Source organism: Neodiprion virginianus, chromosome 3 (assembly GCF_021901495.1).
Source record: "Neodiprion virginianus isolate iyNeoVirg1 chromosome 3, iyNeoVirg1.1, whole genome shotgun sequence".
NCBI lineage: Eukaryota > Metazoa > Arthropoda > Insecta > Hymenoptera > Diprionidae > Neodiprion > Neodiprion virginianus.
This window is the reverse complement of record NC_060879.1, coordinates 42029392-42043063: the sequence shown is the minus strand read 5'-3', so window position 1 is coordinate 42043063 and position 13672 is coordinate 42029392. Positions and strand designations below refer to the sequence as shown.

The following is a 13672-nucleotide window of genomic DNA, read 5'->3' as shown; positions in this document are numbered from 1 at the left end:
TGGTTTTATATAGCAATTGCACTCTTTGTCCTTGAAATCTTCCACTTTATAATAAAATACATGGGAAAAGTATAAAGACTATTACCTAAGGACTTAGAATTAGATTGAATTGGTATAAAACACATCAATTTTCTTTGGCCATTGGAAAGTGCTTAGAAGAGACAGACCGATTTTAATTTTCATTGAACCGATAAATCAGCTAGCTAATGATAAGAATGGGGTAGCATGAGAGTTGCGTGACGTAGCTGGCACGAATGGCACAAAATCATTTCATACGCCGTAGGCACTGATATAGTTATATTGCCAATGGCATACATATTTTTACTGGTTGCATTGGTGTGTATTGTGGTTAAATAATGAGTATAACGAGATGACAGGGTGGTATCAGTGCTTTGACAAGATGATTTATTGCAATTTTCACCATTTTGTTAGCTGGAAGCAAACTAAAAAACACCGAACGAAATTATACTTTTTCGCGGATACGTAATACCGATGCTGGTGTAAAATGATTGTCAAAAGAGTCCACGCGGAGACGCTTCAAAGTTTAAAGACCTTGACATTTTTTCGATCTAATTTTGATCTGTCGCAGTAATATGTCGCCTCTGGCAAAACGTGCGGGAGGGGGGGCGTAGAAGTCGGAAAAAGGGGTGGCTAGCTAAAAGCGAAACGTCTGGTATTCAGGGTAATTTCAGTGCAACTCTTTTTTCTAGCAACTATAAATATATTAATATAATTCGAACAAATGCGTGGAATTCATTTGAACATGCTATCACCGGTGCGCATCCATGAAGCCAGGAGGACACATGAAGGTGTGGAAAGTTTGCGAGGGAGGTTAGGCAACAACTGCGCTGAGAACACTGACAATCCAGAGAGTTGCATTGAGTATGACGATGAAACTGACCGACCAGATGAAAGTGCCAGTGTAACACGTTGGGATATAATATTTCTGAGTTTCTCTATCGTGACCCATATTTTCGATATCGGAGCTGACATCAACTTAGCGGCTCGATATCTGATCTATAACAAGATAACGTATTTTGCTTGGACTGTCGTGTTCATAATTTTTCCGACATTTGTAAATACGTTCATCAGCTTCAGAATAAATTACCAGGACCGCCAGGTGGATATAGCTGCATATACGGTCTACGATTCGTCTCCAAAAATCTGTTATTTATTCTTATGTTTATTTATAGCTCGGCCTAATCCCTGTCAACGAGGATGGAAAGCAAGGTGGTATGATAACGGCAACAACTAGGGCTGCAAGGAGAAAGACATGGTGCATTTTGGTGCTTTTGTTTCAATTTGCTCCAGTTCTCCGCTACTGGGATAGTCTTAGATATGCGATGAAAGCACGAAGGTGCAAAAAAGCTGGGGACCTAGTCGGACAACGGCGATATTATCTGAAAATGATTAAGGAAGATCAGAATGTTGCACTGCTCAGAGTTTTCGAATGTTTCCTCGAGGCTGCACCTCAGCAAATCCTTCAACTTACCATTCTGCTTAAAGACGATGATTTATCTGAATTGACTTTTCAATGTACGTATAGATACATATCGTGCAAAGATGTAGCATCGATGTATCATTTATTCGACATGTACTTTTTTCATCATACGTACATTTTTTCATACTACACTTGGGATTATATTTGATTCTTATTTTTTTTTCAAATCTGCAGTGTTGCAGATAGGCAGCGTATGCAGCTCCCTTGTGAGCATGGGTTGGTCTATGGCGAGTTATCATCGAACAATACGTTTGGCTCAACATGACAAACCAAACATTGACCTTGTTGGAACAATTCTTCAATTCTTGTGGCATTTCTGTGTTACTGGTAAAAATGATTTCATAAATTAATGACGGTTGAGAGAGAATGTGGGTGGATGAAATGAACTCTGAAAGTCTTTTTCAATACAAATATTAAAAATCAGTGAAAGAATATTATTGGACAGTTCTTTGTTCTCCATTTCTGTTTTCGTTAGTTTGATATACTTTCAAAATATGTGTCCATTGAGTTTATGATGTAAATTTTGTGTCATGCTTGTGATTTATTTTGCAATATAGAGGGTGAGAAATGTAGAACAAAATTCATAGAGATGACAAAAGATCTGCTGTAAATAGTCGTCTGCATTTGTTCGGGTAAACAATAACTGAGGGACATAGGAAAAACATTAATTATTAATATTTTGTTATACATTTTACGCAAATATGTAATTAAAAATACTAGTGTTGAAGCATGAAGTCGTAAAAATCGCAATTCTAATATTTCTTCAATTCTATTTGCAGTGTCACGCATCTTGTCGATCAGCGTTGTTGCAAGCATGCAGCCCTTATATACAGGGCTAGCCTGTGCTTGTCATTGGGCAATCATGACTACCTGGTTGGCTGCAGAGCCTGGCGGAGCAGCAGAATTTTGCCGTGACGTAAATAACTCGCCACTCTCCCCATTGACAGTACTCGAGAGAATAAGATCTGCACTTTTTGCTGCTGTGCTTGGCACCGTTTATGTATTCACATACCTGAATCCAACCGATGGTCATACTTTTGTCAGACACTTATTTTACTATGCATTATGCTCCGTAGAGAACGGGGCTGCCGCAGCTTTATGGGCTACGGAAGCCAATCAGAAGCTCCGAGATCGTTGGTATTTCGAATTTTTGATAGTTCTTTGTACTGTACCATTTTGTATAGGTATCGCAGCCATGATTCTTTACTACGTGTATTTTCACCCCACAACTAAACGCAAAAACTCCCCCCCTGAACAAGTCACTGCAGTCAGTTGACACATTATTCGTAGTAGCGTTCATTTCTCATCGATCTTATTTTTTGTACCATGCAATTTATTTGAAATAACATGTATACTCCACGCTTCGAAAATCTCTATTTCTCTCTATCTAAACACATGACTATGTACATCTGTCAAACATAGAATGTTTTTTTTTTTTTTGTTTGCTCATCAGATTATCATAAAATTTGCAAGTCTGTGATATGCCCATTTATCACGTTCTACATTTGCTGGAGCTGCAGCATTCTAAATTTCCTAGTAATTACCTATTTATATAGTAAATATTTCAAACATAGAATTTCTTTTTTGTTTTCTTGTCAGGTTATAAAATTTGCACGTCTGTGATATGCCCATCTATCACGTTTCGCATTTGCTGGAGCTACGACATTCTAAATTTCCTAGCAAGTACTTATTTCTTTCATAACGATTGATATTCAGGACGTTCAAAATACCTGTAACGTTCAGCACGGATCATTTTGACTCATGAAAAAAAATTTCTTTCGAACAAACCAAAGCCCCGCGAACAAATACTAGTTGATGAAAAAGGTTGCAGAATGGCTTCCTGAGGTAGTTAAATGTAGTTTTAAATTAAATGTAGTTTTATATATATATACTTTAATAACTAGTAATTTACTCACTATACTGATGTACTATATTATTGAAGAATTTATTAACGGAAAGAGATGAGGATTTTTTGTGTGATACGTTCTGAATGTCTAACAAGGAAAACAGATCATCGCCGCTATTGGCCGGTACAGCAGCAGTAGTATTATTAAAGAATCTCTTGTTACTTTATTGTATTATTTAATACGTTTACTGCAGCGTATTTTAGATTGTATACTATTTACTATTAGACAGGGCATGTATCGCCAGTAATACATGTCCCAGCAAACGCATGGATTATAATGCGATTTAGTTTTAGTACCATCGCAACTCATCCATCAAATCATTTCGAAATTTGGTTGCAGAAAGATATGGTGAAACAAGTATACCTAGTTGCTATCAATCTTCTTCTTGAACTCCAATGAAGTTTAATCTCACAATCAAACAATATATCCAAATGATTGATATTACATAACCTGATTGGATGATAATTGGATTGAAGAAGAATTTAGTTTTCAAAAGGTCGTGAACACCTAGAAAATTATCTTCAAAAATTGAAGTGCCCTCACTTTACAGTAAATCGAATTTACAGTATTTGAATCTACAACGTGACGTATGTTCTGATATAAATATATAGGGTGGCTCTAATTAGATTCTTTCTGCTATTACACATAGATTATTTAAGAATTATTTTTTAAGAATTTTATCTTTGAAGCCCATAAAAACATGCAAACCTAAGACTTCTTCTAGTAAGCTCTAGTTATAAAATTATATCCTTTTGCAAAAAGTGGCACAAAGATGGGATGGTGGAATATTGATAGATTAAGTAGAAGGCTGACTTACGTGCTCCTTCAGTACACATGTATATATTTATATTATACAAATATTCTTGTGTGAGGTGATTACAATAATGGTATAAATAGTTGGAATATCAAGTTCCTGCTAACTCTTGATAATATTGTGAAGTATGCCTTATTCGTACAATCATTGATATGGGTAAAAATCATACCCAGTTGCATTTCAGTGTTTGAATAATTTTTTTTTGTTGATCTGATTTATTTTTCTTGAGTGATATTTTACTAATGATTTACATAGAATCTAGTCCAGCTTATATTAAAAAATGCCATAGTAGGTCATTTTGAACAATATCGTAATGTGAATGAATACTTTAAAGGTTGAAACAGTTATAATTTGTATCTCCATCGCATTTCAAAGCTCAAGTATTTGTCAATTTTGACGAAACTTTACTTTCTACCCAGTTTTAAAGAATCTAGTGAATTGTAAATATATCGTTAATGTAAGTGCATGTCGTTTTGATACATACTCAAAGTCATTACGCAAATAACAACAAATGTATTTATAATAAACTTTATTTATATCAAATATCGTCGACATACACTCAACAATTTTAAATTCACCAACATTTTCTTACATTGAAATAAATTATAAACAATAGATAATGGACAATTAATGTATATAAATTATTTAAAATTGTGCCAACAGTTTGACAAGAGCAGTAGAGAATGTGAGATGACGAGAAGAACGGTATTAAATTTTTAGCAGCGTGCTCAGTTAAATTAACTTTTAGTATCTAATTAGAGCAGCGTTGCTCATATAAATTATGTATTACAAAATTGCATGCAAGGCGCAAAAAGAATGCAAAAATTATTTATTCTGTCAATCGACAGGATTTTGCACAACTATAAGTATAAATTCTTTATCCGGGGCGACCATCACCTCATGCTTCTTGCTTCGGATTCGCAAGAAAGTGAGATCATTAGTGGGATCCAGATCCCGTACCACTGAACGAGCTTTGTCGGATAGCTGACTAATCAGCCCTGCATATTGAATTGTTGTCGTGTTGTCTAACGTCGATTTTATTGGAATTCCTACAATCATTATCTCGTTTAATATAATTTTAGTTGATTTTAGAAGTAACCGAATTTGTTTTGTTCTTTCAGTAATAAATTAAAATACACAAGACAGTGAAATGGTTAACCTTCAGAGTTGACTACAATCGTTCCAACCACTCCCTTGTGGGATTGAATACGCTTCATGGTTTCCTCGACTTCTTGTGCCTGTAGAGAAAGAAGTTATTATAGATGCATCATTTATTTACTCATTGAATTATATTGACGTACCATCTTTACAGATTAAATTTCAAACCGCAATTTTTCTGTTAAACGTCAGTGTTAACTCTTCCGTCTTTACGGTATATTTCCAAGGCAACGGGCAGTCTTACCAGTCGATATTTTCAGAATGGTTTAGGTTACGATGACGTCATAGTAGTAAGATAGCCAGTGTTCGTAAACGCATCGGATACATTTACTACGGGCAAGCTCCACGCGGCTAATGATTGTTTTCTATACTTCACGATGATTTTATGGCCGAGGAGACTGATATAATAGCTTTCTGTAATACCGGTTTGTCTATGTACCGATGCAAAAACGCGTTGCCGATAACGTTATCTTACAGAGATTTCAGGGTTTACGCCTTGACCGCCATGACGTCGCGTGCAACGGTAATTCAGTAAAAATTTGACTGTTTAGTGCGCAGCTCGCCTGATTTTCTGACGAGTAAAAACTTACTTTCGAGAGGAACTGATGGATTTATTGAAAAAGGAACAGATATAAAACATTTCGATGATTTTTTACTCGATTATGTAATCGATAACATTGTACAAGCCTTGACACAATACATAAAACACTCCAATTGCACCTGTTTGAATACTGAGTAGATGGATTTTGGACAGGAAATTTTAATAAAATGCTGTGGTCTTTTATCTGATTACAGAATTAAACTACAGCAATATTGATCGAGGTTAGTGATCATCTCAATTGATCTCTGGCAATAAATGTTGGAAAACAAAATGCAGAAGCTGAACAGGTCACAATGTTGTGGTAGAATAAAAAACCGGTATGAATTTAAAATCATTTCCGATTATACTATCACACCACTTTTACTTTCAATTTAAAAAATTTATCTCTGAGTTGAAATTTATTGCTATCCCGTCCTTGATTATATTTTATAAAAACAATCGTCAATTTCCAATGGTCTGTGTATGAATTTGGAAGGTGAAATAGTAATCAGATATTGTTTTCTCTTACCTGATTACAGGGACAGCCTACATTGTATCACTATTGATCGCATTTAGCGATGCTCCAAATGAAGTAACCCGATTAATTGATCTCTGAGAAGAAAATGAAAACTAGACCAACCATTATAGCGAATGAAACTAGAAGGTATGTACTTCAATTAAGAAATAATCGATTTTATCGTAAATGATGTCAGTTAGTAAGTTTGCACGTATTTAGGTAAGGGTATTTCTCTAGGATTCGTCTAATTACGCAGCGTATCTATCAGTAGAAATAATGTAGTGAAAGACTGTTGCCGCGAATGATATGGTGGGCTCGACATAGGTTTCGTCAGTTTAGGCACTTCCGTCGTTATTGCTAATCATCCGTTTATCTATGTCAGCTAATCAATTTTTTCCCCTTTTTTGCAAATTATATACTTTATCCCATCTAATTGTAAGCTGAGTATAATTTTTTTGTCTGTTTCAGCTACTCAATTTTATTCACTGAATTGCTTTGAACAGAACTTTGTAGTCAAGAATCTATTCGAATAATCATCTGTATATGATTTGTTAATCGATGAATGAAAAATTTCTTCCGATACTTATTCCGTTGGACGTAATATGCCGGTGGCTGTTAGAATACATTTTTTTCAAATGATTGTTACAGAAATATCTAAATACCTATATTTTTATGGAACAATCGATTTTGAGGTTCCTTTGGAACCCATTCTCGCCCTTTTCCATACTATTCACCTTACTGTCTTTAACTTCGTTAAAATACAAGCCTAGTATTAAATTTTTGAAAATTATTAATAACTCTCAATGAAGATTAAGACACAGTACGGTCAGCACAGTGCTTTATAATCGATATGCCGATCGCATACCGAAAGTCTACGACAAATAACGCGATGAGCAGTTCTACTCAAGCACTTCTGTGCGAGGATATTACTTTTGATCACAGCTAGAGTCGAGTAGAAATAGCCAGTAGAATGCTAAAGAGCGTTGGCTTGGTTAAACATATGATTATGTTGTAGCTCAAGTCGACCGCTCCGGCTAAGAATATAAGTGCTGTTCTAGGTATTAGGAGTTTGATGCATGTGTCAGAAAGCACTGCGAATTGTGTTTTTATTATCCAGAGTGGTCGAAGTGATCGCTGATTCATTGGGAGAAAATTAAATAATTTGTATCGCGGTCGAAGATTGTTGAAATGTTGAGTTAGCGGATAAATTCTGCAGTATTACGTATTCGTGAATGTTAGCGCCGCCAAACTTGTGATCGCGAACCATTTGGTTGTGTCGGTTGCGTGAGACGCTTCTGGATGAATTTCGAAGAAACGTCGTTACACCAGATAGCGTATCATTGCGAGAGTTATTTGTCGAGATATTTTTTCACTTCGTGAGTATTGGTGATATACATATATATACCGGCTTATTGCAACTCGGAGTCACTTCGAGCGTCGCAACCATCATAAAAGTTTGTACAGTACAGTGTAATACAGTGTAATATGAGATTGATCCGTGATCGATTATTCTACCATACTCCAACATGTCAGATAAGCAAATTGGCATGGACCTACAAAAAGCGATTAAAACGGACGTACTACGAGCCGTTACAACAGATGTGCAACAGCAGTTAGAAACGAACGTGCAACAACAATTCAAAATAGACGAGCAAAAGGACTTGGATAACTCTGTAAAATTCAATATGACTGGAATGACAATGAACACAGACGGCAATAACAACGAGAGTGAAAGTACCGTGAATTTAACAGTAGTTGATCCACAAAATGCATGCGATGAGAGCAATCCACTCGCACCCAGAAAGAAACCAGATAATGCAAGGTCAAATGATAACGCCGTCGACGAAACACCCAGCGTTTCAAATTTTACACTGGCGTGTAATGCTGGGTCCATTGTGATGTATTTCATCTTCTTAACCGGCAATATTCGGCTTGTGATCGAGTATTGGACATCCGATAAGAAGGAATACCTAATTTTTATGATCGTGCTGCTCATACTGACATCGGTAATAATCCCCGGGGTCAGTGCAAAAATGCAGTATTATGAGGTGGTAAGTCACGATTTCTACCGTTGCGACGAAAGCTGATGCAAGAAGAGTGCAAGTTTCTGACGCAATATTTATGTTTCGCAATACATTCTAAATGATCCAGTCTTCTCATCGCAGTATGCTTATATAATTTGAAGTACTCGATCCAGTTCCGAGAATTTGCACGGTATGACGTACAGTTGTTTCATAATGCAAAAGAAATGTATTGTGCGTTGCAGCGAAGCTCGTTGGATCATTATGAAAATACTTAAGTTGATTCAATTGCTTTTCGTATCTATATTCACATTCTGAATGTTATGATGCAATATTCTATTATCAAGGGGAAACCCAGCAACGTATCAAAGAGAACGTTCAGATGATTCTAACGATTCTGTATTTTGATTTTGTATATACTTTACCTGTCTATATTTTAAATTTCTCTGAAACAGATTTTCACGTTTTTCAATATTCGTCGTTGCTACCCGTCTATTTTCTGATCCTTCCACATCTTTCACCGTGCTCCATGTATTTGCAAGAATACATGTTTTCAATCCTTATCCGTATAAAATCTTTGGATTTACTTTTGTGTAGGTATTACATGTGAATATAATTAATTTTCTAGATTAGTCACAGTAGTACAGACTGATAATTCGACGATTAATTTCACACACGAGTAATTAATTTTTCTATTCGTACTTCGAATTGAGAGTCAATGGCTTTTATGAAATTTACTGATTTCTTACGTCATTTGCATTTTTGTTTTTTCGTGATTTTAAATGATGAGTCAAAATACCATTCTTACCCAAATCATTTATTTCTTTGTAATACACGTACATATATTCGAATACGATGAAAATAATTGTAATATTTACTATAGTCACTAGGGTTGTCCTTGAAAAGGTCATTTTTGAATATCGAACGGGTTACACCCCAAATCGGTTCCAAATAAATGCACAATAATTTGTGTAAAACCTGAGCGTCGTAACTCAAATGGAAGGGGTGAGCATAAATCCATTTTCAGTTTTGAATTTGGACGGAAACTGCTAATTATCACTGACGATGAAAAAATTATAGCTTCGTGCGTTGTTGCTACTAAAACAATTCAAAACTTGACAGAAACACTATTCGAATACTGGCTAAGAAAAAAGTGACGAATAATATTTAATTACAAATCAACGAAGTAACTTATTATTGCCGATTCGCATTCGCCCCGCCTCCACCACGCCAACCCTTCCTTGTAGATAGAGAAAAACACTGTCAGGGTGAAAAAATCGAAATTCAGTATATTCGAGTAAGTATTTGTTGCTAGTGCAGGCCTTGTGCGTCTTACAATTTCGAAAATGTGGGTGTGAATAGGATGATTACAAACCAATTTCGAGTTGACTTCGTGTGGTTTAGGCGGATTCCGGTGTCATATCGAGGTGATTTCGACGAGGTTTCCAAACCGATTCCAACTGTTATGAATTGATTTCAGCTGACTTCAATCTACTGTTCTTAGTTGCTTTCAATTGATTTCGGGTGATTTCAACTGGTTTCAGTTGATTTGAACCAATTTGAACTCACTGAAGCTGATATCAGCTCAATTCAGGTGTTTGCTGACCTATAGTATATCAATAAACTGTCATTTCTTTATCACATCGAGCGTCTTTTAACTGATTTCAAACTGGGGTGTACAGTCAATTTCAAGTGTAAGTATCCCGACGTCTTTTGCTATTAGACTTGGAAGATTCGTATTATATTTTTAAATTTTATACAGAACGTTATGTTTTACACTACAAACTTCTTTCGAGGAGAGTGATAAGTGACAATAACAGGTATCGAACAAAAAACGGGCGCATTCTTATGTTTTTCGTCTACTTTTGTTCAGTTTTTTTCGTATCATAAATAATTTGTACGATCAAATTCTCAAAACTACTAATGGAAGGCACCCATTACTTGAATTTGGCGCTCTGTATCTTTCTGGTAAATGAAATAATGAGACATCTTCTCTATGACAACAGGCCGATTCGCTATCGCGACGCGCTTGTTGCAGCCACTCGAAAAATACTGTACACTTATTATACCAAACAGTGAACGTTATTCCGAGTCAGCCGAGGACGTTTTGTATTTTTCTATGCTGCACTTCGAACATAATAGAATAAATTTTTAGCTAAAAATATTGAAAGTTAAAAAAGTAATAATTTTTTTAAAACCTCTTCTTTCACGAGTGACAGCATTGAAAAATTTTGTCAAGTATGCCGTTTATTGGATTTCTATCGGAATTTTAATTTCATAACTGAATTTAGTAGTGATAATGAATTTGAATACCATCTAAAGACCTTAAGGCTTATCCATGATTTCTTTGTTACTATATCGTCAATAGTTCAGAAGGTACAACAGTTTGATGGTGGTTCTGGGTGAGAACTGAACCAGTGCCGCAACGGTGATCGAAAACATGCATGTGTTAAAGAAGGATCAATTGTCAAAGGACTATTCCGAAACTTAGAATATTTAAAAATTATGAAACTTGTTTGTGAAAGAATTGCCGTATTACAGTGAAATTCAAAACCCTGTAAATTCTTTATACTTGCGAATTCGATACATACTGTACCAATTCCACGTATAGTGCCCATCAATTTCAATGATTGACTGAGAGTAATCAATTTTTATAAATGTTTGCATTCTCCTTTATACCTGCAAGTAATTTTCTAAATTCATTGACACTATTTCAAAAGTGCGTGTAGATAAAGAAAATAATTTCCATTTACCAGGAAACATCGACAACGGAGGTGGAAAATCTAAGAAAGAAAAGAAGCCGGTTGGATAAACTAGCCAATCTTAAGGTACCATTCTGGCTGGCTGTTCTTTTCCAACTTGATGTGCTCTTGCGCTGCGTACGCCGCCTGTGTCATGGATTAGCCGTCCGAATGTACGGGGCGAAGGGAAATTTGGAGAAGCAATATGGTTGGTACGATGCGATGCTCAAGGACAATGCGGATCTAGCGCTGCTTGACCTGATCAGAAGTTTCGTGGCCTCAGCACCGCAGCTCATTCTACAGATGACGCTTTTTTTCGACCAGGGGTTGGATTCAGGTACGGTTTACGTTCGAAAGCTCCGTGGCATTCTTAATTAATGCACATTTTACTGACTGTAGTTACGAAATTTACCGTTCACTCTTCTCGTCTTACAATTTAAATTACGAAGATTGAGGTGATATTAATTTTTCCGATCGACCAAAATCCTACTGATTGATATTTGAATTTACAGTACCTTTGTGGAAGATATTTACCTGGAGTATTACCGTGATCTGCCTCGGCTTGGCAATGAAAACATATCATTGCGCGGTTCGCTTGCCCCAACCGGACAAGCGTCGGATAACTAAACTCGGAGAGGTTTTCATGTCCCTGTGGTATTGTTGTACAATTGGTAAGAGTACAATTGAGCCTCTTTGAGACGAAACTGGGATTTAAACCGTATTTTTTACAATAAATTGATCATGAATTTTCAAGGTGCTCGGATCCTTCTAATCGCAATCACAGCAAGCAAATGGCCATCATACACGTTGCTCGGTTGCACGGTCAATTGGTTGGGATGGACTACGTGGATATACGTACAGAAGAATGGAGTGCTGAACTTTTGTCGCGATCGGACAAAATCTGAACCAACCGAACCGACGCGTCTCGAATTATTAGGGACATTCCTTTTTTCAGCCGTCATAGCTGTAGTCTACATGTTCACTGCAGTCATTTTGAAAGATGGGTCCACTTTCCTTAGGTACTGCTTTTACTATGGGCTAATGACACTGCAAAATGGAGCAATGCTCATACTATTCCTATATTTCAGCAGTACACCTGTTGAAAACTATTTGATTTTAGATGCGTCTTGTATTCTCGCCATGACATTGTTTTTCATTGGCATTGCTGCCATGATGATGTATTATCTCTTTTTCCAACCAACAGTGAAAATCACATACGTAACATGCTCTCCAGTATAAATTACTACTGTTAGTCTCGTGTTCAATGCAACTTTTCCAGTTGTATTATTACCCGTGTTTTTTATGTATAAGTTTTTTTTAACCACTGTCAATGCTGTTAAAATGTTAGAAAATTGAATGATGATACGTTTAATACTGATAATACTTTTATACATGTGTATTTTACACCAAAAATAAATGAATATATTATATGTATAAATTTTGTATCGAAACTATGAATGAAAGATAAAAATCGTATTTCGATATTTGTGTGGTAACGTCGTACGCTTGCAGAGTTAATGCGTACTTGTTTGTGCATTCTACGTTTTTGCATTTTCTCGAAAAGTTATATTAATTTTTGTTGCTTTTGCTTAAAGGAACATATTCGCTTATAGCCTGTGTTTTCAGCTTTTGGCCGTTACTTTCAGATTTTGATAGTCAGCTTTGGGTATAAGAGTCGCCCCCAACGAAAAACTGCTTAAAAACGTTTCTGTATTCGAACATGAGAATCTCGGATCTGCGATTCTTCGTACGAATGTTCGCACAAATAATATAAATGAATGAAAATAACAATAATGTAGTGTAATGTAATGTGATGTTTATTTAGCTGATCGTGGGACAAAGTCCCCTAAGGACTATAAGGCAAAGATACAATGAATACAATGAGTATAAAGTGTACAACAGAATAAGTTGAATACAAAAACCTTCAAATAAAGTTAAGAACATAAATCTTCAATAGAATATAGCAGCAATATATACGGTTAGTTCCGAGATGTTGGTTATTTTTGTGTCTTTTGGAAAAAAATAGTAAAGAATGAAGAATAATTTTTTTTAGAATGACTGCAGTTATGTTTCAAAATGTGTTCTCTGTGGCGCACTGAATTTCGAACATTCGATGAACTTCGAATACAATGAACTTTCTCATTAATACCGTGTAAGCGTGTTAAGAGTTCGGGACAAAGTTGGCAATACGTGACGGATGAACGTCGTTGCACTTTGTTTTCACAGATAGTCCTGTGCAAGTTTAAACAATCAACGATTTTCTGTAAAAACATCTCTCCCCTGGCATATGACAGGGGAAATACAAAATGAACAGGAGATGCGTAGATAGTAAAATATATATATATGTATATATTTATGTACAATCCAAGAGAGAGATGATTTTATGTTGCGTTATGTTGAGGAATCTTTTGAGTTCCAAAATTTTTAATTAAT

At 35.8% G+C, this 13672-nt stretch overlaps 2 protein-coding genes and 1 long non-coding RNA gene across 3 annotated transcripts; 2 read left to right on the top strand and 1 right to left on the bottom strand.

Moving 5' to 3' along the window:
• Nucleotides 1-242: 242 nt before the first annotated feature.
• On the top strand, nucleotides 243-12673 carry LOC124299673 (uncharacterized). The gene is made up of 8 exons (XM_046752944.1): nucleotides 243-1120; nucleotides 1194-1536; nucleotides 1676-1828; nucleotides 2281-2774; nucleotides 7980-8528; nucleotides 11255-11576; nucleotides 11752-11910; nucleotides 11994-12673. Exons 1-8 carry the CDS (start codon nucleotides 743-745, stop codon nucleotides 12476-12478), a joined length of 2883 nt encoding a protein of 960 aa, XP_046608900.1. The 5' UTR covers nucleotides 243-742; the 3' UTR covers nucleotides 12479-12673.
• LOC124300813 (dynein light chain roadblock-type 2) lies at nucleotides 4737-5681 on the bottom strand. The gene is made up of 3 exons (XM_046755209.1): nucleotides 5524-5681; nucleotides 5382-5460; nucleotides 4737-5271 (listed from the first exon to the last, which is right to left on the bottom strand). Exons 1-3 carry the CDS (start codon nucleotides 5524-5526, stop codon nucleotides 5060-5062), a joined length of 294 nt encoding a protein of 97 aa, XP_046611165.1. The 5' UTR covers nucleotides 5527-5681; the 3' UTR covers nucleotides 4737-5059.
• On the top strand, nucleotides 6169-7086 carry LOC124300816 (uncharacterized). Its single transcript, XR_006907334.1, has 3 exons — nucleotides 6169-6298; nucleotides 6500-6624; nucleotides 6946-7086. It is a non-coding gene; the product is annotated as an uncharacterized LOC124300816 (long non-coding RNA).
• Nucleotides 12674-13672: the final 999 nt, after the last annotated feature.